The sequence below is a fragment of the Pseudophryne corroboree genome, chromosome 5 (assembly GCF_028390025.1).
Source record: "Pseudophryne corroboree isolate aPseCor3 chromosome 5, aPseCor3.hap2, whole genome shotgun sequence".
Lineage (NCBI taxonomy): Eukaryota > Metazoa > Chordata > Amphibia > Anura > Myobatrachidae > Pseudophryne > Pseudophryne corroboree.
Genome location: NC_086448.1, coordinates 119,114,135 through 119,140,734, shown reverse-complemented (window position 1 = coordinate 119,140,734; position 26,600 = coordinate 119,114,135). Strand labels below are relative to the sequence as shown.

Below are 26,600 nucleotides of genomic sequence, written 5' to 3'. Positions count from 1 at the left end.
GGTAGTTAATGCTAAAATTGCATTCCCCTATTCTAAACAATACAATATAATATATGTGTCCTAACACTGGAGAGATTATACTGTAGTATTGGCAGGGTTATAAGTAAATGTGAAAGTCACATGTTACATACAGTATAAACTGAAATTAAATATAAAATCAAATTGGGTTTGCATACAATTCTGAATCAGGCCCTGTGTGTATATATACAGATATACTATATAATCTTTTTTTTTTTTATTACATTGTTTTAAGAACTTAATCCCGGACATAGAGGGTCATTCAGACCCATCCGATGATGGCAAACTGTGCATGCGCAGCGGGTGCACAGCGGTTGCGAGGACACACTTATTGTGGTCACATCCCTGATGGATGAGAGCAGTGGGTGTTTTTGGGGCGGCATTGGGGGGCATGGCGATACGGGACCATTTTTCGGGGTGGCTGTGTGACATCACACGCAACACGACCAATAATAAAAATGGCCGCTGACCGCCTGAGCGCTGGCAGGGGTCAACCGTAGATCTGATGCATTCGCAATTGGATTGCGGACGCATCGGGAAGCGGCCTCCCACATGCTGGGTGACCTTGCCCTGTGTTGGGCGGCCCCCAGCATGCGCAGAGATGAACGCAGATCTATCTGCGTATGTAGCCATATGCGTTCATCTTTGAATAACCCCCATAGCCAACAGAATTCTCAGTGGAATCAAATGAATGTCTTACCTGTACAACTTTGATCCCTTGACTTAATCATGAGTGCAAGATGACATTTTGATTAGTTACAGTGTATAAAACTTCTTACACTTATTATTTTGTTATACATGTCGCTTTATTGCACTTTGTATATGACATTTCTATGAGTGCGCCTATAACAGTGCCTCTCTGCCCAGCGCAATATGGAGGTGTAAAATGAGTTACATTTAAAATAACAAGAGCAATCTCTTTGCCAATAATTCAGTTCCATTATATGAAGTGTAAATGGTCGTACACCCCTCCACACAGTGTAGAGCAATCTGTGAAGACTTCTCTCTACACCTCTTTATCCCATGTCCATTACGCTCTGTAAAAGGACATTTTATTTTTGCACAGCTCCGCACTGTGCAGGGAGCATCCTCTTGTCAGCACACTACTCCCTTCCACCTGTGCAAAGTTCTGTTCCATACACTAATGTACTTTGGCGGAGATCTCTTGGGGAAATAATAGTGAGCTCTGATGTTCTTTCAAGAAGCTGCTTAAGGGGGGAGATTTATTAAGGCTTTTAAAAAGGTGACGTGGATAAGTTATCCATAACAAGTAATCATTAAGAAATGTATTGAATGTTCTTGGTTAATGCCAGCTAGAAACTTATCGGTTGCTGTTGGCAACTTCTCCACTCTTGAGTAACTTTGATATATCTACCCTAGATGTTTCAAGCCTTGGAGAGAGATAAAGTGGAGTAGATGACCAAAGCACCCAATCAGCTGCTGTCATTTAATAGACTGTGCTGGATAAATGACAGAATCTGATTGGTTGCTTTTGCCAACTCCTCCTCTGTCTCCAAGGCGTGATACATCTCCCCCCTAATCTCTTAGAATAAAACTGTGATATATTCCAGTTACATGTAGCTCACATACAGGAGGGCGAATCAATTGGCCGTACAGAACCTTGCTCCACGACACTCAAAGGGATAGTGTAGGTAAAAAATAGGCCTAAATTTTGCTCTCGCCGTATAGTGAAATTTTTTACATACTGTAATATGCGGAGGTGCGTACGGCTTGAGTCTAGAGGGAGCTTGCAGCTGGTTGAATCTGCCCCTTAATGTTTATAGCATCCACTGATGACCAGTTATCTCCTACTACTTCTGGGATGGGTAGATTATTGCATCCACAGACCTTTCACTTGTATGTGTTGCAGGATAGAACGACTGGCCAGTGACATAATGAAAGACATTGGGGACAATAGCATTACCGTCCTTTGTGTGCTGAAGGGAGGATACAGATTCTGTACTGATCTTGTAGAACACATCAAGAACCTCAGCCGGAATTCCGAAAGGTTTATCTCCATGAGAGTGGACTTCATCAGGCTGAGAAGTTACTGTGTAAGTTACTTTTGTACCTGACGAGTAGCTACCTGCCAGCGCAGCTCCTGCACACTGGCAAGCTGCTACTTGCCGCGTCCCGGGTCGCATAGGCTGCATGTGATGTTATTCAGCCGCCGCGGTCCGCCCCCCCAACAGTCCAGACATGTTTCCGTTTTCCTGACCGCGACCCCCCTAACTGCGTTCTAACACCATTGGCACGCCCCCTCCCGCCCCGTGACTGCCTCTACCTGTAAATCAGTCAGAGGCGATAGCACCAGTGAGATGCTGATAGCATCTCACTGTGCTCCCGGGGTGCACATGCGCAGTGCGCCCGGCAGCGATCGCAGTCTGAATTACCCCCCTGGTTCTTGTTTGGCAGAATTGCCGGGGATTAATTTATCATTTTAAAAGGTGTTGTATTACATATGTAGCTTTCATTTAGGGGGGATGTATCAAGCTTTGGAGAGAGAGAGAGAAAGTACCAACCAATCTGCTCCTAACTTTAGTTTTACAGGCTGTGCTTGAAAAATGACCGCTAGAAGGTGATTGGTTGATACATTATCTCTCTCCAAGGCTTGATGAATCTCCCCCTTAATTTCCTGCTGTTCACTATTTTTTGAAAAATTTATTCTATTCTCACTTTTTAGTAAGATTAAATAAATGTTACATTTGGGAAATCTTAGTGGCTAATTGATGCAACAAAAGTGTGAGTGTACCTGTAATTCTCACTTATCCCCCCACACCCCCCCTTCTTAAATTCTTCAGAATGACAAGTCCACAGAAGACCTGCAGATAATTGGAGGGGAGGACCTGTCAAAACTGAGCGGAAAGGTATTTAATGTATCACTGACTTTTCAAGAAATGACTCCACTTATATGGTTTCACCAGTTTAATGACTTGGTACCTAGGAAACAACAAGACTCTAGGGCAGGCCTGGTCAATCTGTGGCTCTCCAGCTGTTGTGAAACTACAAGTCCCAGCATGTCCTGCAGCAGGCTTTCTATTAGGGAATGCTAAAATTGTGGCATGGCATGCTGGCATATGTAGTTTCACAACCGCTGGAGAGCCATGTGCTAGGTTATGCTCTACTGTGACAGTTGCTAATTTAACCTTAGTCGAGGGTGGTAACCATAATGTCCTCTAGTAATTAAATATAGTTATTAGAGAATCGATATTATGTGCCGTCACATTTTCAGCAGCGCAATGTTGTGCACAGTATGCCGACACAATAGCAATGTTAGTTAAAGCATTGCACTGTAACTTTAAAAATGATGGTAACTCAGCATTATGTTGACGGGGACGGGTCTGTTCCGCTTTTGTGGCGGCCGCTGCAATGGGGAAAATGGCGGCGGCCTGACTGCCTTCGCAGCCAGGCTGCACAGGCAGGAGAGCTTCCCTTATTCAGCGATGTGATCACAATTGAATTGCGACCGCATTGCTGGCCACCATTAGCATTCTGGGCAGTTTTTCCCTGTGCTGGGTGGCCCCCAGCAGTAGCAGTTTGCTATATTAGCAAAACTAGTGAGGGCAGCTGTAACTTTGTGAGTCCCGAAGGCAGCTGTCAGACAAGCTCAGGAGACCAGACCTGTCACATCCATCAGCAGCTACACAAGAATATTTTAAGAGCATTTTCCATTGACTGATGCGGCCGTCTGCTCTGTACTTGTCACATGTTAGTCGTTTTCTCAAAACGTGTAAAGTACAGTAGTTTAGTGCTAATATACAGAAACAAAAATATCAGACAATTTCTTTCTTTTTTCTAACTTAGGGTGTTCTTAAGGTTTGTTAGCAAACCAAAAATGTAAGCAACCGGGCAAAACCATGTTGCACTGCAGGTGGGGCAGATGTAACACGTGCAGAGAGATTTAGATTTGGGTGGGGTGTGTCCAAAATGAAATCTAAATTGCAGTGTAGAAATAAAGCAGACAGTATTTACTCTGCACAGAAACAATATAACCCACCCAAATCTAACTCTCTCTGCACATGTTGCATCTGCCCCACCTGCAGTGTAACATGGTTTTGCCCAATTGTTTACTTTTTTTGGTTTGCTAACAAACCTGAATTACACCCTAAGTCAATAAAGGACAATATTGTTGGTTAGTTGCCATAGGTTACTGCATATTTGCAGCTTTGAACTTTGTTAGGGTTTTTTGTAAAGTGCTATTTACTACCAAGGACATTCCTCCGACGGGGTACGTTATTATTCAAGGGACTACAGAGACCCCATAACCTACTCCGCCCACCTCCCCATTCTTTTGGTGTCACACCCTCCTGCCAGCCAAGTGTGAACATTTATTTTACTGAATCTAATAAAACCATCTAAAAAGTATAACTGGAGGTGTTGCCCATAGCAACCATCTTATTCTTTAATTGGTAGTTTTCCTGTGAGACAAATGTCTATTTCAGCCACTTCAGTAACATTCTCTATTTCTCTGTGTTTTTTTGTTTTTGTTTTGTTCTTTCTTAGAATGTACTGGTTGTAGAGGTAAGTACAGTAATATGATGTATTTGAAGTTCTTATTTCCATCTTTGGACATTAAGGGGTCTATTTACTAAGGCTAAGATTTTTAAATGAAGCATACTTGCCTGCTTTATTGATCTCCCTCTCCATGAGAAGTCACGTCCTCAGGCACCGCCCCCATCATGACAAAATGCTGCGTTTCGCGGGTAGAGAGTGGGGCAAAAATTACACAATTTGTAGCCCCACCCCTTCCCTATGAACCCGAAATTCCCTGTATTATCTTCCCATCCTGCCCACTGCATTAGGAAGTAAGCTGGATATAGAACATCCTCCTCGTCTGGGGGTGCGTGGGGTTACCCAAAAAATAACTTCTGGGAGTGTAGACCAATATGGAGTGAAGCTAAAACAGGTGTTGAATTGGTTGCAGATTAGCAGCTTTTATCGCTGTAATAGCAACGTGACTGCAACTGCATGTACTGTTTGACAGTGGAGCATAAAGTTCTGTGTTGCATGTTAGCTTGTCTACGTGATCCAGGCAAATAATACAGTTTTTGTGTGCCTGCTTAAAATGCCATTTTATTGATGATGCAAGTATTGGCTTTCGTTAAACATTGTTCACCTTTTTGAAAGGACGTTCACCCCCTCATTACGTCACACTCCTAAGGGTATATTTACTACAATGCAGGTTTATAGAAGTTGGGTTGTTGTCCAAAGGAACCAATCAGATTGTACTTATTTATCTAGCACCTTCTAGAAGATAATAGCCATAATCTGATTGGTTGCTATGGGCAACATCTCCACTTCTATAAATCCGCACTTTAGTAAATATACTCCTCCTGTAGCCATTTATCGGGGTACTTACTGTAGGGGGCATCACCTATGGATCAGCTCTGTAGTATGGTTGAAATATCTCTTCCTGTGTGAGTAGATAGAAGAGCTTATACAGAGGGATCAATCAGCCATCATATAGTAACAGATAGTCCGGCAACGCAAGATAAAAGGACCAAATAGATCTCCGTCCTAACATCTGCACCTAGGAGGTCATTCCGAGTTGATCGCTCCCTGCCGATTTTCGCAGCGCAGCAATCAGGTGAAAAAACTGCATTTCTTCGCACTGATGGGCGCAAGAAGATTGACAGGAAGGGGGCGTTTCTGGGTGTCAACTGACCGTTTTCAGGGAGTGTTTGCAAATACGCAGGCGTGTCTGAAAAAACGCAGGCGTGGCTGGGCGTTCGCTGAGCCGGTGTATGACGTCAAATCCGGACACGAATAGACTGAAGTAATCACAAGCGCTGAGTAGGTTCAGAGCTACTCTGAAACTGCACAAACTGTTTTTGCAGAGCTCGGCTGCACAAGCGTTCGCACTTCTGCTAAGCTAAAATACACTCCCCAGTGGGCGGCGGCATAGCGTTTGCACGACTGCTAAAACTAGCTAGCGAGCGTCCAACTCGGACTGACCCCTCCTAGTCCTGTACAAACTAAACTGCAAAGGAATAACATTATGTATAAACAATATAAGCAGCAAATAAAGGGGTTTGTTAATTACTGCAAATATGTAGGAAAGAGTGACGCGTTTCACTTCATTGCTTGCTTCGTAGTTACCTCCTCACAGCCTCTGTGTGCCCATACAGAGAGAGATATACCCAAAGGAGGAGTCAGGGCACAGTTAGGACACACAAGCATGGCAATGAGATGTATCATTAGCATGCAGTGTGGCTGCTAATCTCTCCTCTCCTCCATGTTCAAAAACCCTCCACCCCCATAGTGGTAGAGATACATTTTTTGAGGAATGCTGTCTTTCATACAAAAACTAAGTATTACTCAAATCACTGCTCTGCTCTAAAATCGGACCCAAAATCACACCCAAAAGATGTATTCTTAGTAAATATGTAAAAAATCCACATTTTAAGATTTCATCAAATACAATATCCTTTTATGCTAAATTAATCTATATAGCAAAACAAGTTGGGATTTGCATATTACAGTTTGAGGGCCCATTTTGTCTGTAGGTTAGTTCCTATGCACAATACTTGTGCTTTACCTTATTGAGACTTGTGCTGTATTTCATCTCCTTGTTGTTTCAGTGACAATACGTTTATTCACCAACTATATTTCCAAAGCAAAAGCCGCTGCCTCTTGACAGGTTTTACCTCACAATATATATGTGGCACTGAAATTAAGTGCAAAATAGGACTGGCGGCACCGGCATCCCAACAGCCTGATCGAGGGAATGCCGGAGACGTAAGCCACGGGGAAGGGTTAGAGTTAGGCAGCAGGGAGTGGGGTTAGGGTTAGGCACATCATGGAAAGATTAAGGTTCAGCTGCAGAGGGTGGGGGAGGGAGGGTTAGGGTTAGGATGCGGGAAGGGTTTGGTTAGGTTTAGGCTGCGGGAAGGGGTTGGTTAGGTTTAGGATGCGGGAAGGAAGGGTACAGACGGGGTCAGTTAAAATTGTTTCCCGACCCCGTCTGTATTCTAACAATCGGGATGCTGTGGTCGGTATTTTGACCGCTGGCATCCCGAGCATCGGTATTTAAGGCTAAACCCGTAAATATACCCCCAAGGCTGAGGGAGATTTGCAGTATATGTGCTAATGTTTCTATCTCTTTATTTGTAGGATGTTATAGGAACTGGACGCACAATAAAAGCTCTCCTCGACCAGTTGGAAATATACAAACCAAAGATGGTGAAGGTGGCAAGGTTGGTACTTATAGCACAGTATTTTAACTCATATTATTATCATAAATCAAATCTGTAAAAGATTCTCGTGTCCATGGCAACCTCGCTCATTACTGCTGTACTATTTTATGTAAGGATGGGAAAGTTTCTACGGTTGAAGTTGTTTTCTTTCTTTCTTTGGCTGTTTTGAGAGAATAGATGTCTGTAATTTGCTAGCAACAGAATGGTTTGTATTTTACTGGCGCTGCCTAGAAAGTGTAATAATCTCACTGTGGAGATGAAATGAACAGGATAAAAAATTGCTAACATAACAAAAGCATAATACATATATAATGACACATATGATAATTCAATAATCTTGATTAATGCTGGGTACACACTTTTATCTGCAGATTAATAGATCTACAGATATATCTACAGACGGACCGGGCAGTGTGTTGTGCATGCACGCTGCCTGATCCGTTGTGACTGACGTCACAAACTGGGCGGGCATTTGCATGCACCGCCCAGTTGCGCTGTCAATCACGTCTGGCTTGTGCAGCGAGTGTACAGGCGGTTTGCTGACCGCCCATGCACACAGCTCGATGCGCCAGTATCTTTTTGGATATATCGCCCATCAGCTGTGCTGCGGGGCCAACGCGATTTGTCTGTGAACGACCTCATTAGAACATATCGCTGGTACACTCTGGCCGACGGACCCACAATATATCGACCAGTGTGTACGCACCTTAAGCGATCTCCATCAGAGTTCAAAATTGTTGACAGGTGGTTCATATGGAAAAAAAGAGGATATAATTAAAACATGACTGTTCTATATCATGTCCTGAATGGGTGTATGTGATCACGAGTAGACAGAACATCATCATTTGGTGAATTTATCTTTTATATGACACATTTTTTAATAAGGTAATGTCCAGACTTTCTGGCCCGGGCAAGAGAAGATCAGATGCCCATTCTAAGTAAGATTAGATGTACTCAGATGCAGGGCCGGTGCTAGGGTGTTCGGCACCCTCCTGCAAACTCTAACTTTTGCGTCCTCCTACTCCGCTCTCATCCTACCCACAAGCAGCCACATTGTGCTTGCGACTAGCTGCATCTGGTTAGTGGGAGTGCACACACCATGCGATCGTATGGATCACGGGTGTGTGAGAGAGGATAACAGGAGAGAAAGGGTGATGGGTAGAGTATGAGAGTAAGTGGGTAACAGGAATGTCAGTGGGTGACAGGGAGAGGGTAACTACAGTGAGAGATAGTGGGAGATGGGCACTGAGTGAAGCTAGGGAGAGGCCGTGGGCAACAGTGAGAGGCGGAAGGTGACAATGAGAGGGTGACAAGCAGAGGGTGAAAAAAGAGAATGACGGAGAGGGTGAGCGTCAGTGGGTGACAGGACAGAGAGGTGATAGGGAAAGGGTGAGAATCAGTGGGTGACAGGGATAGTTCGACAGGAGAGAGAGGTGATGCGGAGAGGGGTGGGTGACAGGGAGAGGGTGACAGGAGAGAGAGGTGATGCGGAGAGGGGTGGGTGACAGGGAGAGGCAGAGCTGGATTAAGGTTTCGGGGAGCCCGGGGTACTTAAGACAGTGGGGCCCTAAAATCTAAAATTAAAATCATAACATCTTTAATTACTACAAAGAAAATTACAATTCGGTGGTATATTTGAAAGAATCTTTCATATAGGGAGCACATGCATGTATATATAATATATACGTGTGTGTGTGTGTGTGTGTGTGTGTGTGTGTGTGTGTGTATATGTGTATATATATATATACACTGCTCAAAAAAATAAAGGGAACACTGAAATAACACATCTTAGATCTGAATGAATGAAATATTCTTATTAAATACTTTGTTCTTTACATAGTTGAATGTGCTGACAACAAAATCACACAAAGATTATCAATGGAAATCAAATTTATTAACCCATGGAGGTCTGGATTTGGAGTCACCCTCAAAATTAAAGTGGAAAAACACACTACAGGCTGATCCAACTTTGATGTAATGTCCTTAAAACAAGTCAAAATGAGGCTCAGTAGTGTGTGTGGCCTCCACGTCCCTGTATGACCTGCCTACAACCCACACAAGTGGCTCCAGTAGTGCAGCTCATCCAGGATGGCACATCAATGCGAGCTGTGGCAAGAAGGTTTGCTGTGTCTGTCAGCGTAGTGTCCAGAGCATGGAGGCGCTACCAGGAGACAGGCCAGTACATAAGGAGACGTGGAGGAGGCCGTAGGAGGGCAACAACCCAGCAGCAGGACCGCTACCTCCGCCTTTGTGCAAAGAGGAACAGGAGGAGCACTGCCAGAGCCCTGCAAAATGACCTCCAGCAAGCCACAAATGTGCATGTGTCTACTCAAACGATCAGAAACAGACTCCATGAGGGTGGTATGAGGGCCCGACGTCCACAGGTGGGGGTTGTGCTTACAGCCCAACACCGTGCAGGACGTTTGGCATTTGCCAGAGAACACCAAGATTGGCAAATTCACCACTGGCGCCCTGTGCTCTTCACAGATGAAAGCAGGTTCTCACTGAGCACATGTGACAGACGTGACAGTCTGGAGACGCCAAGGAGAACGTTCTGCTGCCTGCAACATCCTCCAGCATGACCGGTTTGGCAGTGGGTCAGTAATGGTGTGGGGTGGCATTTCTTTGGGGGGCCACACAGCCCTCCATGTGCTCGCCAGAGGTAGCCTGACTGCCATTAGGTACCGAGATGAGATCCTCAGACCCCTTGTGAGACCATATGCTGGTGCGGTTGGCCCTGGGTTCCTCCTAATGCAAGACAATGCTAGACCTCATGTGGCTGGAGTGTGTCAGCAGTTCCTGCAAGACGAAGGCATTGATGCTATGGACTGGCCCGCCCGTTCCTCAGACCTGAATCCAATTGGGCACATCTGGGACATCATGTCTCGCTCCATCCACCAACGCTACGTTGCACCACAGACTGTCCAGGAGTTGGCGATTGCTTTAGTCCAGGTCTGGGAGGAGATCCCTCAGGAGACCATCCGCCACTTCATCAGGAGCATGCCCAGGCATTGTAGGGAGGTCATACAGGCACGTGGAGGCCACACACACTATTGAGCCTCATTTTGACTTGTTTTAAGGACATAACATCAAAGTTGGATCAGCCTGTAGTGTGTTTTTCCACTTTAATTTTGAGGATGACTCCACATCCAGACCTCTGTGGGTTAATAAATTTGATTTCCATTGATAATTTTTGTGTGATTTTGTTGTCAGCACATTCAACTATGTAAAGAACAAAGTATTTAATAAGAATATTTAATTCATTCAGATCTAGGATGTGTTATTTTAGTGTTCCCTTTATTTTTTTGAGCAGTGTGTGTGTATGTGTGTGTGTATATATATATATATATATTTACATATGTACAGTGGTCGAAGCGGAAATTTTGAAGTGGGGGTATGGAAAAGTGAAGGTTGCAATTATGCAAGCGCCTCTAGGGAAGGGGGCGTGGCCACTCAAAAGAAAGTGCGTCCTTCAGTGTAGTTTACCACACTATATACCCCTTATACACATTATGCACCACAATAGTAGGACCCCTTATACTACCTAGCACATGGTATGAGTCGAAATTCACATTATAGCACACGGTAATGAGCCAAAATTCACATTATAGCACATGGTATGAGCCAAAATTCACAATATAGCACACAGAATGAGCCGAAATTCACATTATAGCACACGGTATTAGCCAAAATTCACATTATAGCACACGGTATGAGCCAAAATTCACATTATAGCACATGGAATGAGAGAAAACTCAGGGAGAATGACAGAGGGACAGGGAAAGTGACAGCAGGGACATAGGGACATGGAGAGTGACAGAGGGACAGGGCGAGTGACAGCAGGGACATAGGGACAGACAGAGTGACAGCAGGGACAGGGAGAGTGACAGGGAAAGTGACAGCAGAGACATAGGGACAGGGAGAGGGACAGCAAGGGCATACAGTAGGGACTAGGGAGATAGAAAGGCAGCAGGGTAAGATTACCTATAGTGTTTATCAGCGGCGGTGCTGAGGATGCTGTGGTCTGCGGTGCGGTGGATGAGGAGGCTGTGGTCTGTGGTGCGGTGGATGAGGAGGCTGTGGCCGGCATGGTGCGGAGGAGGCGGAGGTGCAGAGAAGGACTGAGGGTGGCGACTGGGCAGCACGAGAAGCCCGGAAACGTCGGTGTATAAGATGAGTGTTTAATACACCTTTTGTGAATTGCTTTAAAGATTCTGAGTGCCGCCTTGTCTCTTTTCAAATGTTGCTACCAATTTGGAGGGCACACACACACACACACACACACACACACACACACACACACACACACACACACACACTCTATATATATACATATATATATATATATATATGTCCATATTGCCCGGCTCTCCCAATAAGCAGTCAAATGCATCAGGTGCCCTCACAATATATTACATACAGTATCCGGAGGTGCGGCACTCCTTGCAGCTTGGAGAAAAAAGTCCGTATAGCAGCATGTGAAGACAACGTTTCAAATACTTTTACTCCGTCATTTTCATACCTGATGAAAATGACAGAATAAAAGTCATTTTCCAAGCCGCCAGGAGTGCCACACCTCCGGATACAGTGTGTGTGTGTGTATGTGTGTGTGTGTGTGTGTGTATATATATATATATATATATATATATATAATAAAAATAATAACCCAGAACCTAATACAACTCTTACTATTGCTCTGATGCTTGTAGGTCACCATCTAATGTTTAGGGGTGCTGGCTGGGCGTAGGCTGGCTCCACACGCTGTCCTCCCTGCTCCCTGCAGCCTGCACGCCCAGCCAATGGCTAAGCCACAGGCTGCTACTCAACAGATAATTGGGCAGCTGATCCGTCGTTCAGCTGTCCTTCCTGTACACACTCCCTGCGTGCGGCGCCGCCGCCAGCATTTTAATGCAGTATTGAGCCGCCGAGGGACTGAGGACAGCCATAGCTCAGGTGCTCTGCATGTGGAGCCGCCGCACCGGCTCCCGGGAGTCGGAAGCGCATTACCGCAGATCGGACTAGACATCAGATCTGTGGCGGCAGTGGGGGCTCTTCTAAATAGGGGGGCCTGGGGTACTTAAACCCCCTCTTAATCCGGCTCTGGGGAGAGGGTGACAGGAGAGAGAGGTGACGGGGTGAGGGTTGGATGACAGGGAGAGAGTGACAGGAAAGAGAGGTGACGGGGAGAGGGTTGGATGACAGGTAGAGGGTGACAGGAGAGAGAGGTGATGTGGAGGGAGGTTGACGGGGAGAGTGTGACTGGAGAGAGAGGTGATGGTGAGAGGATGAGAGTGAGTGGGTGACGGCTGTGGAGAGGCAGCGGGTGGCAGGCAGCGGAGAAACTGCATTTAACATAAATTTAAAAAAAATAGGAACATAACAAGTCCGGACTTACAGTCCCATGAAGAGAAACACTAGGCAGTCCCTGCGGGTGGCAGACTGTACTGGGGGGATGCAGCCCTGTAGTCCATAAGTAAAATCTGTCAGTCCTAGTGACCTTTACACAATATATGGAGGTATCCTATTACCCACGGTGATTGATCGCGGGTAATTGTGTCTCCAGGGGGCTATTCAATTAGCCCTGATAAGGCTGTGCGAGACATGGCTTATAAGGGATTTTTTTTCATCTACCTCCCCCCAACGACTAATTAAGCAATTACTCCCCCCTCCCCACACGCTACACCACAGCTACTCTGCAGCCCAGTCCCCGCATACACTACACTACCACCACTACCCAGCACACATATGGCACTTTATCCACCCCCCTCCCCAGCACACACTAATATTCCACTTTATCCCCCCCACCCCAGCACACAGTAACATACTAGTTTATCCCCCCCCCTGACCCCAGTACACAGTAATATTCCACTTTATCCCCACCCCCACCCCAGCACACAGTAACCTACCAGTTTATCCCCCCCTTCCCCCCACCCCAGTACACAGTAATTTCTCAGACGTCCTAGAGGATGCTGGGGACACTTCAAGAACCATGGGGTATAGATAGGATCCGCAGGAGACATGGGCACTTTAAGACTTTGAATGGGTGTGAACTGGCTCCTCCCTCTATGCCCTTCCTCCAGTTTAGAATCTGTGCCCAGGCAGACTGGATGCACAACTGAGGAGCTCTACTGGGTTTCTCGGAAAAGACTTTGTTAGGTTTTTTATTTTCAGGGAGGCTGCTGGCAACGGTCTCCCTGCATCGTGAAAGAAGACTTCAGTGACGGCTTCTGAGGTACCGCACATCGATCGCTCTGCGCGCCATACTCCTATACACCGGCACTGTAGGGTGCAGGGCGCAGGGGGGGGGGGGGGCGCGGGTGCCTTGGGCAGCATTATAAACCTCTTTTTAGGCTGGCAGACTGAAATGTAAGTGTCTGGGCACTAAATTCATACCCCCGCCGGCATAATTTTTTAAAAACGAGCGGGCTGAAGCGCACCATGTAGGGGGCGGGGCTTAGCCCTCACAACTCACATCAGCGCCATTTTCTCTCCAGAGCATGCAGAGACGCTGGTCCTTCTTCACCACTGATAAAACAAGTAACAGGGTGCAAACCAGGGGGGGCACAGCATATTTGGTGCAATATAAGTGATTATAAAGCGCTGCAGGGTCTGAGGCATTATAATAGCGTTTCAGAACCGGGGAAGGCGCTGGGTTGTGAGCTAGCAAACTCCCCCTGTGTTTCTCTGACAGGCTTTACTGTGGGTCTGTCCCCCTTTTGGCCCAGTCTGTCTGTGAGTGTCGGTACAGGTGTGTCGGCATGTCTGAGGCGGAGTGCTCCTCCCAGGAGGAGACTGTGTTGGGGGCAGAAACGGCTGTGGGAGTGACCCTGTCGGCACCGCCGACTTCTGACTGGGTAAATGTGTTGAATGTTTTGAATGCTAATGTGGCTCTTATAAATAAGAGATTAGATAAATCTGAGTCTCAGAACCAGGTATGGAAAAAATCCGTGGAGGATGTGTTATCACAGGTACAGACCCCCTCGGGGTCACATAAACGTTCGTTTGCGCAGTTAGCAGACACAGATACCGACACGGACTCTGACTCCAGTGTCGACTATAGTGATACCAGGTTAGACCCAAAATTGGCAAAGAGCATTCAGTACATGATTGTGGCAATAAAAGACGTGTTACACATCACTGAGGACCCTGCTGTTCCTGATACTAGGGTCTGTATGTATAAGGGAAAGAAACCTGAGGTAACGTTTGCTCCCTCTCATGAACTGAATGCCCTTTTTGAAAAAATGTGGGAAAATCCTGACAGAAAGTTTCTGATTCCCAAAAGGATTCAAATGGCGTATCCGTTCCCCTCTGGGAATAGAGGAAAGTGGGAGTCATCTCCCGTTGCAGACAAGGCGCTGTCCCGTTTGTCTAAAAAGGTGGCTTTACCGTCTCCTGACACGGCAGCCCTTAAGGATCCTGTGGATCGTAGGCAGGAAAATACGCTGAAATCCATTTATGTCACCACAGGTACACTACTCAGACCAGTTATTGCATCTGCGTGGGTGAGTAGTGCTATCGAAAAATGGGCAGATAACTTGTCATCTGATATAGATTCCCTAGATAGGGATAACATCCTTTCTCTTTCATCCACTAGGGGACACTGGAGTCTTATACAGTAGGGGTGTGAAGCTTGCAACCGGAGGTGTGGCACAATCTAAAAATTAGCATTGTCTGCACAGCCGGCTCCTCCCCCTTCACATCCCTCCTCCCTCAGTTTGAAAAATTGTGCCTAGGAAGTGCAAGTACAGATAGGAGCTCCTGCTCCTTTTCAAAAGGAAAAGAAAATGAGACTGAGTCAACCTAATTAAAAGGGGGACAAAAGTCTTAAGACTGGAGAGACAATGGTCCCTAATAAAGGGGACCTGCATCTCTCTACAGGAGATCCGGAGCAGCAGAGCAAGGCAGGGTTCCATGGTGTAATGGGGCAGAGTGAGTACTGGTTGTACAAAAGGGCCCTAGTTTAAGAATCCTGCAATCTGCACATTTCTCTAATAACTGCAATCCTGCCCCTCGCCTCCCTAACACCGATGTCCTTCCTTTCAGAAAGAGGTTAGGGATTAAAAAAATAAAAAAAACAAAAAAAACTGCGGTGCTAAGATTATTACTCCCGGCTCCCAGCTTATGCAGAGACACGGCAGCAGCGTTCAGACAGCGGGGGGTGTCCCCTGCTTGCCCCCCTCCCTCCGCCAGCACATAGAGATTCTAGCCTCCCAAGCCGCAGCCATCCACTACTCCCTCCTTCCTCCGATGGCGCACGCGGCGATAGAGCGCTCACAGCGGTGCAGGAGACCTCCAGCCCCCCGGTAATCAGATCCACGCTCAGTAGAGGAGTGCATTAGAAAGGCCGGGGGAGAGGATTACATTTGCGGCAGGGGGTGACTCACGGCAGCAGCGTCTCACTGGGATGCGCTGCGAGGTCACGGCAGAGCAGCACCGACCGAGGGCTCCAGCGTTTACAGCCGGGGAGCAGCTTAACCAACGAGCGCTGGGACAGTAAGGGGGCTCCAGCGGCCAGAACGCCGGTGGAGTTTAAAGGATGTTTCTAAAATTTTTCAATGGCTGCCATTTTTCAAGAAATAAAAGGCGCCGAATCTAGATGTGAACAGAACACTCCCCTCTTAGTGGGGACTTGATATTTTGGCCAGTCACAACAGAGGGAGGGATCTTATTTAAAATAGATGATTTGCTCCCTCTACTGATAGAACGTGGTAATTGCTCCCTCTTCTGGTGAATAGCTGTCTCTGCTGCAAAGGATCCTCCAATATTTTAATGATGCATTTTATGCTTTATATTTTCAAGGACTTCTATTTAAAAGATCCTGAGAAAATAAAGAGAAGCGACTGAAGATCAACCCCGATCATCAAAACTGAATCACAGTTGGGTGTGCGAGGGTTGTAAGAAGGCTGGTGTAAACTTATATTTTTTGTTAAAAATTTTTGTTTTGTTTTTAGCAATATATATATTTCAATAACCCAGCCAGGTAAAGTTTACCTTTGCTTCCACCATCCACACGGTCTTTCTCTTCCTATTTTAAAGGGGGAAAGTACCGGTGAGTTGTTCGGTGTGTCTGTGTGTGCTGTTCCAGTTTAAAGCACCAGCCTAGACCTCTAGAACAGATTACGTTTGCCCAAAATGTAATATGAACGTTAAAGGCCCTGGGGCAGAGCCGGATTAAGGGGGGGTTCCCGGTGATACGTACCCCGGGCCCCCCTTTCCAAAAGGGCCCCCTGCCACACCACAGATCGGATCTCTCTTCAATCCGATCTGCGGTGCTGCGCTCACGAGCCCCGGCTCCCCGCTGCCCTGTCCCTCCTCCTCCTTCAGTTCAGCGTGCGGCGCGCCAATGACTGAGCCGCAGGCTTGCTGAGCCGGACAGCAATTGGACAGCTGAGCCGTCGCTCAGCTGCACTGACTACAGCTCTAAGAAGCGTGCTCTAACAGCTGTAGTCAGGGCAGCTGAGCGACGGCTCAGCTGTCCAATTGCTGTCCGGCTCAGCAAGCCTGCGGCTCAGTCATTGGCGTGCCGCACGCTGAACTGAAGGAGGAGGGATTCTTAGAGCGATGTGGATATATATATATATATATATATATATATATATATATATATATATATATTATTTTTTTTAGTCCATGGGGGCCCCCTGCTCTTTAGTGCCCCAGGCCTCCCGGGATCTTAATCCGGCTCTGCCCTGGGGTGTGCGATCCATGTTGTAAATGACAAAGATGCTCAACCCGAGAGCGGTACTCCATCTGGTTTATGGGAACATGCCCTGGCAGATATTTTCAGATGGCGGAATCTCGCAAACAGCATTCAAAAGGAGCTGTGGGATCTTTTTCCAAGAAGGTGTAGGAATTTTCAGATCAAATTAACCCCACCTACACAGGCAGTTTATAAAAAAATGTCCGTAAGGCGGTTATGAGACCCCTCTACATCCAACAGGAGGAGGGGAAATGTTTTGGTAATTGAAGTCCTCAATTTCAAAGAGTAAGAAATTAAGGAACCAGAGAGGTTTGATTTATTCGAATTCGAAAAAATAAAAATAAAAAACAAGATACTGCTGTCGGCAGTTTTTCCAATTCCTCCAGCTCTCCAGCTCAGATGGGGGTAGCATGGAAGCAGCCCGATAAATGCTTTCACGTTCCAGGGCAGACTGCCTAGTTCAGTTGGTAGAGTGCAGGTCAAACACTATCTCGGTAAGCCTATCATAAGCTATTTTACCTATACCAATGGAAGGTAAATTACTTGAAACTAATTTGGACGGCAGGTGCATCACGGGCCTACAATATCAGTGCTTGGGTAAACAAGGCCATAGTAGCATGGACTGGATATATTGTACAGACTTTTGAAAGAAGAATAGCCAGAAGGACATTGCTCACCTAGCGGAGAATATCCGAGAGTCGGCTACATATATGCGCCAGGCTTCAAAGGATGCTAGCAAAATAGCGTCACACAACAATGGCAGCCATATCGTATAGAAGGATTATGGGACTCGGAGAATGACAGATGAACTCTGACTCCAAGAAAGTTGTAGAGGTTTTTCTCTTTGGGGGAGAAAGGTTAGTTGGCCCTGACTTTGACAAGTGGATTTCACATACCAAACAGACGAGTACCTCTCCACAGGTTAGAATAGGTTACTCAGGTCGAGTGGTAATTCATTTGGATCACAGTCCTTTCGAGTCAAGAGGTAGAGATCGTTCCCAGAGACCAAAATGCAAGACCTCAAGCTGGCTGACAGAACAGGGGCATACGGTCTCCCAGACCACCTGGGGTTCCCCTGGTGGGTGCACAGGTGGTTAGATACATTTTCAAGCGTCATCACAGTCAGTTTTTTACTACAAAGTTGCCTCGGTGCCCTCAGAAGGAGAAGGCATTACACAGGGCAATTCAGGAATTACCACACAAGGGTAATTCTGCCAGTCCTGTTTTCTCGAGGACAAACAAAGTTTTATTCAAATCTTTTGGCCGTACCAAAGCAGGACGGGTCGGTCAGACCAATCCTCAATTTAACAGTTTTAATCCAGTTTCTAACGGTTTCCAGACTCAAAATGGAATCAATCCAGTCGGTTATAGCAAAGAAGAGTTCAGGGTGTCTATGGACATAAAGGATGCATATCTTCATGTTCCAATTTGGACCCCTCACCAAGCCTACTTGCGTTTTGCACTGGAGAAAAATCACTACCAGTTCAAGGTAAATAATGGTCGCAGGTTTGAGAGCGTTTGGTACTACGTTTGTACCTTACCTGGAGATCTGCTGATCATGGCCCCATTGCAGGAACAGCTGATCTGAGATGCTCACATGGCTCATCAATTTCTTATTCCACACGGCTGGATTGTCATTGACTCCCAGAGGAAGACCCTAACGGGTCGAAACGCGTTGGAGCTACCCATCTATACTACATTGGACTGAGGACGAATGGACTGAGGACGAATATTCACTACAAAGAAGGACAGTACTGCTAATCCTTTCCGCAAACCATCCGGTCACGTGATCCGGAGTTCCGGAAGCAACCGGTTGCCAGGCGACGGAAGAAGCCCGAGACAGCGGAGAGTGGAAGGCGGAGGGGAAGGGAGAAGGTAAGTCCCTGTAGGAGGAGGAGAGGCGCGGCCAGCCGCTCGGAGAGCTCCGGCCGGGTCCACTTCGTCTCTGTGACAGGCGCACACCCCAGGTCAGCGGCCCCACAGAGCGGGCCTGATTCGGGCGCTCTACTGTGGGACGTGCTGCAGGAGGAATAGCGCCAGTCCAGGGTCCTTATTCTCCACTCTAACCAAAGCATACACTACCGCTGTCAACTGTTCATCACTTCACAAGAGAATCCTTCACTTCAGAGCACAGATTAGCGGGACGCCGCTGTCTGTATAGACTTGTAAACCGTTTGGACTTTAGTACATATTATCATTAATATTTTTTTGTGGCATTTTTTCTTTTTCTTTTTTTCGACTTTACAAAGATTACAGCATTTGTTCTTTCAATTGAACCTTGCACTTCAGAATTTAAGCTCAAACCAGGAGCGTGCCCCAATCACTGATTGACTTTTAAACCGAATTTATACCTGTTGGGAAAGAAAGTATCTCAGCATCTTAGAATAAACAACCTTAAGTATATCACCTGCTTTTTCATTATTGATTTTAGTTTCACTTTATAACCGTATCATTCACCACTACAAATAGGGTTTGAGCGCTGGTTCCCTGTGGATTTATCCACATCTGTACACATATCTTCATGTTCCAATTTGGACCCCTCACCAAGCCTACTTGCGTTTTGCACTGGAGAAAAATCACTACCAGTTCAAGGTAAATAATGGTCGCAGGTTTGAGAGCGTTTGGTACTACGTTTGTACCTTACCTGGAGATCTGCTGATCATGGCCCCATTGCAGGAACAGCTGATCTGAGATGCTCACATGGCTCATCAATTTCTTATTCCACACGGCTGGATTGTCACCTTTAAGAAATCCAACCTGAGACCAACGCAGAGGATTCAGTCTCTAGGTCTCATATTGAACTCATTACAATTGAGGAGGTCTGTACCAGAGAACGAGATCCAGGACATAAGGAAGCTGGTGGATCAGGTATTAAGAAACCAAACGGTGTCCTTACATCTATGAGTACGGCTTCTCGGGAAGATGGTGGCGTCTTTTGAGACACTACACTACGGCAGTCTTGACTCCAGACCTTTCCAAAGCCTCATTGCTCAGGGAACAGATTCACACAGTCCTCTAAATCACGGACTCAGGTGGTCGATACAGGTCCGTACCTCGCTGATTTGATGATCATTACACTGAAATCTCGCAGCAGACAGGAGATTCGGTAATTAGAATTGGAGGACCCTTACAACGGATGCCAGTCTCAGAGTTTGGGGTGCCGTTCTAGTGGACCGTCAGTTTTCAGGGCAGTTGGATGCCACAAGAGAGCGTTCTACCCATAAATATTTTCAAACTGAGAGCAGTTTGCAATGCGCTGCCCTTAGCCGGAGACCTAGTCATGGGTCAACACATAAAGATACAGTCGGACAATGTCACAACGTCATCTTACATGGTGGAAAAAAGAGCAGAATGGCGTTAAAGGAAACCACAAAGATCCTGTTGTGGGCAGAAAGGCGAAACATCATCCTCTCGGCAGTGTTCATTCCAAGGTGGAGTACTGGGAAGCAGATTATCTCAGTCGCCAGGACATGCATCCGGGAGAGTGGTGCCTACATCCACGAATTTTCGACATGGTGGTGAGGAGATAGGGTCTACCTCAAGTGGACCTAATGGCGTCTCAGCAAAACAATCAGCTGCCTGGATATGTGTCCAGGACAAGCGATCCAGCAGCAGAAGGAGTGGACGCATTGACACTTCCTTGGTGTTACGGAAGGGTTTACATTTTTCCACCTTTCCCACTCATACCCAGGGTTCTAAAAAGGGTGAAACGAGAATGAGTGTGGGCAATTCTAATCGCACCAGATTGGCCCAGCAGGAGTTGGTACTCAGACCTGCGGAGGTTCCTTGGTGGTTACCTCAGAAAGAGGACCTGCTGTCTCAGGGACCGTTCCTAACCCCAGTCCTCAACAGGCTGCGTTTAACAGCGTGGCTATTGAAACCCGGATCTTCAGAAACAAAGGGATACCAAGAACGGCCTTTCCTACAATGATTGCCGCTAGGAAGCCGGTCACAGCCATGAACTACTACAGGATTTGGAAGAAGTACATAGACTGGTGTAAGGAACGTGGGTGGAATTCGTCACACTTCCACTTATCCAGACTTCTACTTTTCCTTCAGGCCGGTCTAGATGGAGAAGAAAAAAGTTCTACCACCTTTTTGCGCTATCCAACACAATACAATACATGAGGTAGGGATGGAATAATTTTCAAAAAACTGTGATATCACAAATGGTAAACAAAGTAGTATTCCCAAACAAATATTTCAGATCAGATATTTCAAAAGTTCTGATATATATATAGTTCGATATGATGAAAGGTCGAGTGGAGTATTCTTGAAAACAAAGAGGAGATTTTCACGGGGTACACACCGTACTCACGTGGATGCAGGCTGTTCAATGCTCATAAAGGTTTCTTTCTCCGGTTGGGACTTTTGTTCAATGGATGTCCTTTGGATGGAACCTCTTCATGTCAATGTTCGATCTCCCATATGGACCCGGAAATATAAACAGTAGAGACACTAATAGTGTAATAGGTTTCAACCAGTGTGTGGGAAGTGAGTTATGACAATAACTGGAGACTATAGGGACAATTGGAAGGTTCCCAAACGTACCCAACTTACATAGGTACCTATATGGATCCCCACATAAAGGTATATTTTAACAGGTGAAGAAGATAGAGAGAGCGTGGAGAATATCTCTTAGTGGAGCGTACCCGACTCACGTTTGAGAAGATTGAATGATGCTCATAAAGGTATCTTTCAGTTATTTCTCCCGGTCTAGATGGAGGACTGAGGCTGGGCTCCCTGAAGTTTCAAATCTCGGCTCTTCCATCCTCTTTCAACGGCGGTTAGCATCCTTGCAAGAGGTTCAAACCTTTTTACAGGGGGTTCTGAGGATACTACTCCCTTTTTCGTCCTCCCACTGCGCCGTGGGACTTAAATTTGGGTTGGATTTTTTGAGATCATAAACTTTTGAGCCGTTAGCAAGAACAGACCCGAAATATCTCTCTTGGAGGGTCGCGTTATTACTTGCCTTGGTTTCGGCCAGGAGGGTTTCTGAGTTGGGCGCCTTAACGCGTAGGAATCCCTTTTTAATTTTTCATGAGAATACGGCAGAACCCTGTACAAGAGCAGTTTTCCTTCCTAAGGTTGTTTCGGGGTTTCACGTAAACCAGCCATTTGTGGTCCCATCTTTCCAGGGACTCGCAGATGGGGACGTGTCCTTGGATCTTGTCTGAGCTTTACGGGTATAAGTACAAGTTAGGTCGTACTTTAGAAAGTCAGACCATTTGTTTGTTCTTTATGATGGGTCAAAGAAGGGTTGGCCAACATCTAAGCAGTCTTTGTCTAGATGGATTGGACTTGCCATTCGGCAAGCTTATATTTCCTGTGGCAAACAGGTTCCGGTTCAGACGGGTGCTCATACCACCAGATCAGTGGGTGCCTCAGGGGCAGCTGCCAGAGGTGCTTCCACTACTCAACTTTGCAGAGCGGCGATGTGGTCCTCAGCCCACACGTTTGCGAAATTTTACAAATTTGATAACTTTGCGTCCGGAGGCTTTAAGTTCGGACATGTGGTTTTGCAGGCCACCGACAGCACTCCCTCCCTGGGGGATAACTTTGGGACGTCCCCTACTGTATAAGACTCCAGTGTCCCCTAGTGGATGAAAGAGAAAAGAGGATTTTGGTACTTACCGATAAATCCATTTCTCTGAATCCTCTAGGGGACACTGGACTCCCGCCTCGGTGCTGTCAACCTGCTGTGTTCAAAGTTCTTGTTCAAACAGTTCATGCAAACAGCGTTAGTTTTACTGTTAAGAGTTTCTTGGATGCTGTTTGATCTGTTGTACGGTTCGGTTCCTCGCCAGGTGCTATAGTATCATGTCCTATTCTCTGTCACAATTTTCCAAACTGAGGGAGGAGGGATGTGAAGGGGGAGGAGCCGGCTGTGCAGACAATGCTAATTTTTAGATTGTGCCACACCTCCGGTTGCAAGCTTCACACCCCTACTGTATAAGACTCCAGTGTCCCCTAGAGGATTCAGAGAAATGGATTTATCGGTAAGTACCAAAATCCTCTTTTTAACGCTGGGTTATATCAGGGACGCTGCAGCCTACCTAAAGGAAGCTGCGAGAGATATTGGCCTTTTGGGATCAAGGGCCAATGCCATGGCGGTCTTAGCTAGAAGAGCATAATGGATCCATCAATGGAATGCTGATGCTGACTCTAAGAAAGCTATGGAGTCTCTACCGTATAAAGGTAGTGTATTGTTTGGTGAAGGCCTCGCTGATTTGGTATCTACGGCTACGGCGGGTAAGTCGTAATTTTTGCCTTATGTTCCTCCACAGCAAAAGAAGGCTCACCACTTGCAGATGCAGTCCTTTCGGCTGAATAAATACAAAAAAGGCCGAGGTTATTCCTTCCTTGCTAATAGAGGAAGAGAAACAGGTTGGGTATCTGCACACTCAATTATATATTACTAATATCGTGAGTGTATATGAATCATCATCATACCATCACTGGTCTGAACCCCTTTTCCCCTATACGAGACAATGCTTGGTATGGCAAGGGGGTTCTGTCAATTACAGTATGTAAACAATAAGGTTGAGGGGAGAAGAAGAAGAGGAAACTGTATGGTTGACGCACTGAAAAAGAATGCTTTATTTTAAAACGTAACCTTTATTAGATATATATATTAAATTATGAATTATTACTCTGACTACAGTGAAACATAAGAGTTAAAATCAGACAAACTAACATATATGTGAAACCTTAAAGATAGGAAATTGTGAATAAAGAAATTTAAAAGGCGTGTCCGCGTGTATTCTGTACGTATGATACTGATAAGTTTATTAAATCTATTCAAATGAATCTTAGAGGGTCAGTTTTGTCCTATGTATACCTGTTCAGCCACCAAATTTATCTCATAAAAATTGGCCACAGGTATAGAAACTGTGAATATCACTCGGTGTATGTGTACACATTATTTGCACTAGAGAAGGGGTTAGATACTGTATATCATTAATTATCCCCGTTATGTCTCAGTATATTACATTCGCGAACCAGGCTCGGCTGGGGAGTGGGTATCTCTTTCAGGCAAGGTAAGTATTAGCTCGCACTCACTGTCTCAGCTGAAGAGTAGGTATCTCTTTCAGATAGAGTGGATATTAATTCACACTCATTATCTCTATTCATGCACAAATACACATTCCTGGGGCATATGTGAGGGGAAAGGTTGTATTAGGGAATGTAGCAGTCCCAATCTCGTGTGGATCTTTAAAGGATGTGGCAATCCCTAATTTTTATCCAATTCCACATGTATTAACAACCTAATTATATTCTACATATTCCATTATACCAGACCAGCTTAAGATCTTTCTCTATTAGGATATTCTATTCATAAATATACAGCTGTGTCATTCAGGGAGATTGCGCTCCTCTAGGAATATGTATCAACCCCATATAACGTGACCCTTATAGTGTTTCATAATATAATTGTGCAGATGGTAACTAATATCTTAACACAGTGGTGCTGGTAAAATTTGTAGCCTCCACAATTACCACACTCTCCCAATAATATTCACTGCTTTTCAATTCAGTATTATGTCTAATCAGATAGCCGTCCTCTGGTTCTTAGATCTTCCCAATAGGAATCAGTCAATACCAGCGTATAATATTTAATACATCAGTTGCTATCAGTATATGATACTTAAAGTATCTGTTGCAAACTCTAGTGTTTATCAGCATATAGTGTTCAGAACAGCAGCTGATGTCAGTTTAAATGCTTGGAGTCTTAATTTATAGACTCTGCTAGTAAGTATCTTATTCTCAAGTGTGTCATATTGAGAGCATCAGCGGCTGTCAGCAGATGGTGTTTGAAACATTGGCCCTCATTCCGAGTTGTTCGCTCGGTATTTTTCATCGCATCGCAGTGAGAATTCTCTTAGTGCGCATGCGTAATGTTCGCACTGCGCATGCGTCAAGTAACTTTACTAAGAAGAAAGTAATTTTACTCACGGCTTTTTCGTCGCTCCGGAGAACGCATTGTGATTGACAGGAAATGGGTGTTACTGGGCGGATGTACGGCGTTTTAGGGGCGTGTGGCAGGAAACGCTACCGTTTCCGGAAAAAACGCAGGCGTGTCTGGAGAAACGGTGGGAGTGCTTGGGCGAACGCTGGGTGTGTTTATGACGTCAGCCGGGACCGAAAAGCACTGAATTGATCGCACAGGCAGAGTAAGTCTGGAGTTACTCAGAAACTGCTAACTCGGTTTTGATCGCAATATTGCGAATACATCGGTCGCACATTTAAGATGTTTAGATTCACTCCCAGTAGGCGGCGGCTTAGCGTGTGTAACTCTGCTATAATCGCCTTGCGAGCGAACAACTCGGAATGAGGGCCATAGTTGCAATTTGTGTTACTGAGTATCCTATCTTCTAATACAGACAGCCGAATACAGGTTGCTCCCTGACGAAGCTGCCGTTCAGTGCAGTGAAACACGCGTGTAGGGCTGAGCGTGCCCGCGTGTATTAGACATGTTATAAAACAATGTGCATTAGATATTTTATGTTATAGTTCGTAGTGATACTCATATTATAAGGGTGGTTATCCACTAGAGAAACTGTATTCGGCTGTCTGTATTAGAAGATAGGATACTCAGTAACACAAATTGCAACTATGTTTCAAACACCATCTGCTGACAGCCGCTGATGCTCTCAATATGACACACTTGAGAATAAGATACTTACTAGCAGAGTCTATAAATAAAGACTCCAAGCATTTAAACTGACATCAGCTGCTGTTCTGAACACTATATGCTGATAAACACTAGAGTTTGCAACAGATACTTTAAGTATCATATACTGATAGCAACTGATGTATTAAATATTATACGCTGGTATTGACTGATTCCTATTGGGAAGATCTAACAACCAGAGGACGGCTATCTGATTAGACATAATACTGAATTGAAAAGCAGTGAATATTATTGGGAGAGTGTGGTAATTGTGGAGGCTACAAATTTTACCAGCACCACTGTGTTAAGATATTAGTTACCATCTGCACAATTATATTATGAAACACTATAAGGGTCACGTTATATGGGGTTGATACATATTCCTAGAGGAGCGCAATCTCCCTGAATGACACAGCTGTATATTTATGAATAGAATATCCTAATAGAGAAAGATCTTAAGCTGGTCTGGTATAATGGAATATGTAAAATATAATTAGGTTGTTAATACATGTGGAATTGGATAAAAATTAGGGATTTCCACATCCTTTAAAGATCCACACGAGATTGGGACTGCTACATTCCCTAATACAACCTTTCCCCTCACATATGCCCCAGGAATGTGTATTTGTGCATGAATAGAGATAATGAGTGTGAATTAATATCCACTCTATCTGAAAGAGATACCTACTCTTCAGCTGAGACAGTGAGTGCGAGCTAATACTTACCTTGCCTGAAAGAGATACCCACTCCCCAGCCGAGCCTGGTTCGCGAATGTAATATACTGAGACATAACGGGGATAATTAATGATATACAGTATCTAACCCCTTCTCTAGTGCAAATAATGTGTACACATACACCGAGTGATATTCACAGTTTCTATACCTGTGGCCAATTTTTATGAGATAAATTTGGTGGCTGAACAGGTATACATAGGACAAAACTGACCCTCTCGGATTCATTTGAATAGATTTAATAAACTTATCAGTATCATACGTACAGAATACACGCGGA

The 26,600-nt window shown here is 45.4% G+C and overlaps 1 protein-coding gene across 6 annotated transcripts in view; it reads left to right on the top strand.

The window, feature by feature from the left end:
* PRTFDC1 (phosphoribosyl transferase domain containing 1) overlaps nt 1–26,600 on the top strand; it is a 95,611-nt gene that overhangs the window by 34,440 nt on the left and 34,571 nt on the right. For all 6 annotated transcript variants that reach the window (XM_063921630.1, XM_063921628.1, XM_063921629.1 and 3 more), the window contains 4 exons: nt 1,889–2,072; nt 2,820–2,885; nt 4,522–4,539; nt 7,132–7,214. In XM_063921630.1, coding sequence (XP_063777700.1) covers nt 1,889–2,072; nt 2,820–2,885; nt 4,522–4,539; nt 7,132–7,214 — 351 coding nt within the window. The remainder of the gene's footprint in view (nt 1–1,888; nt 2,073–2,819; nt 2,886–4,521; nt 4,540–7,131; nt 7,215–26,600) is intronic.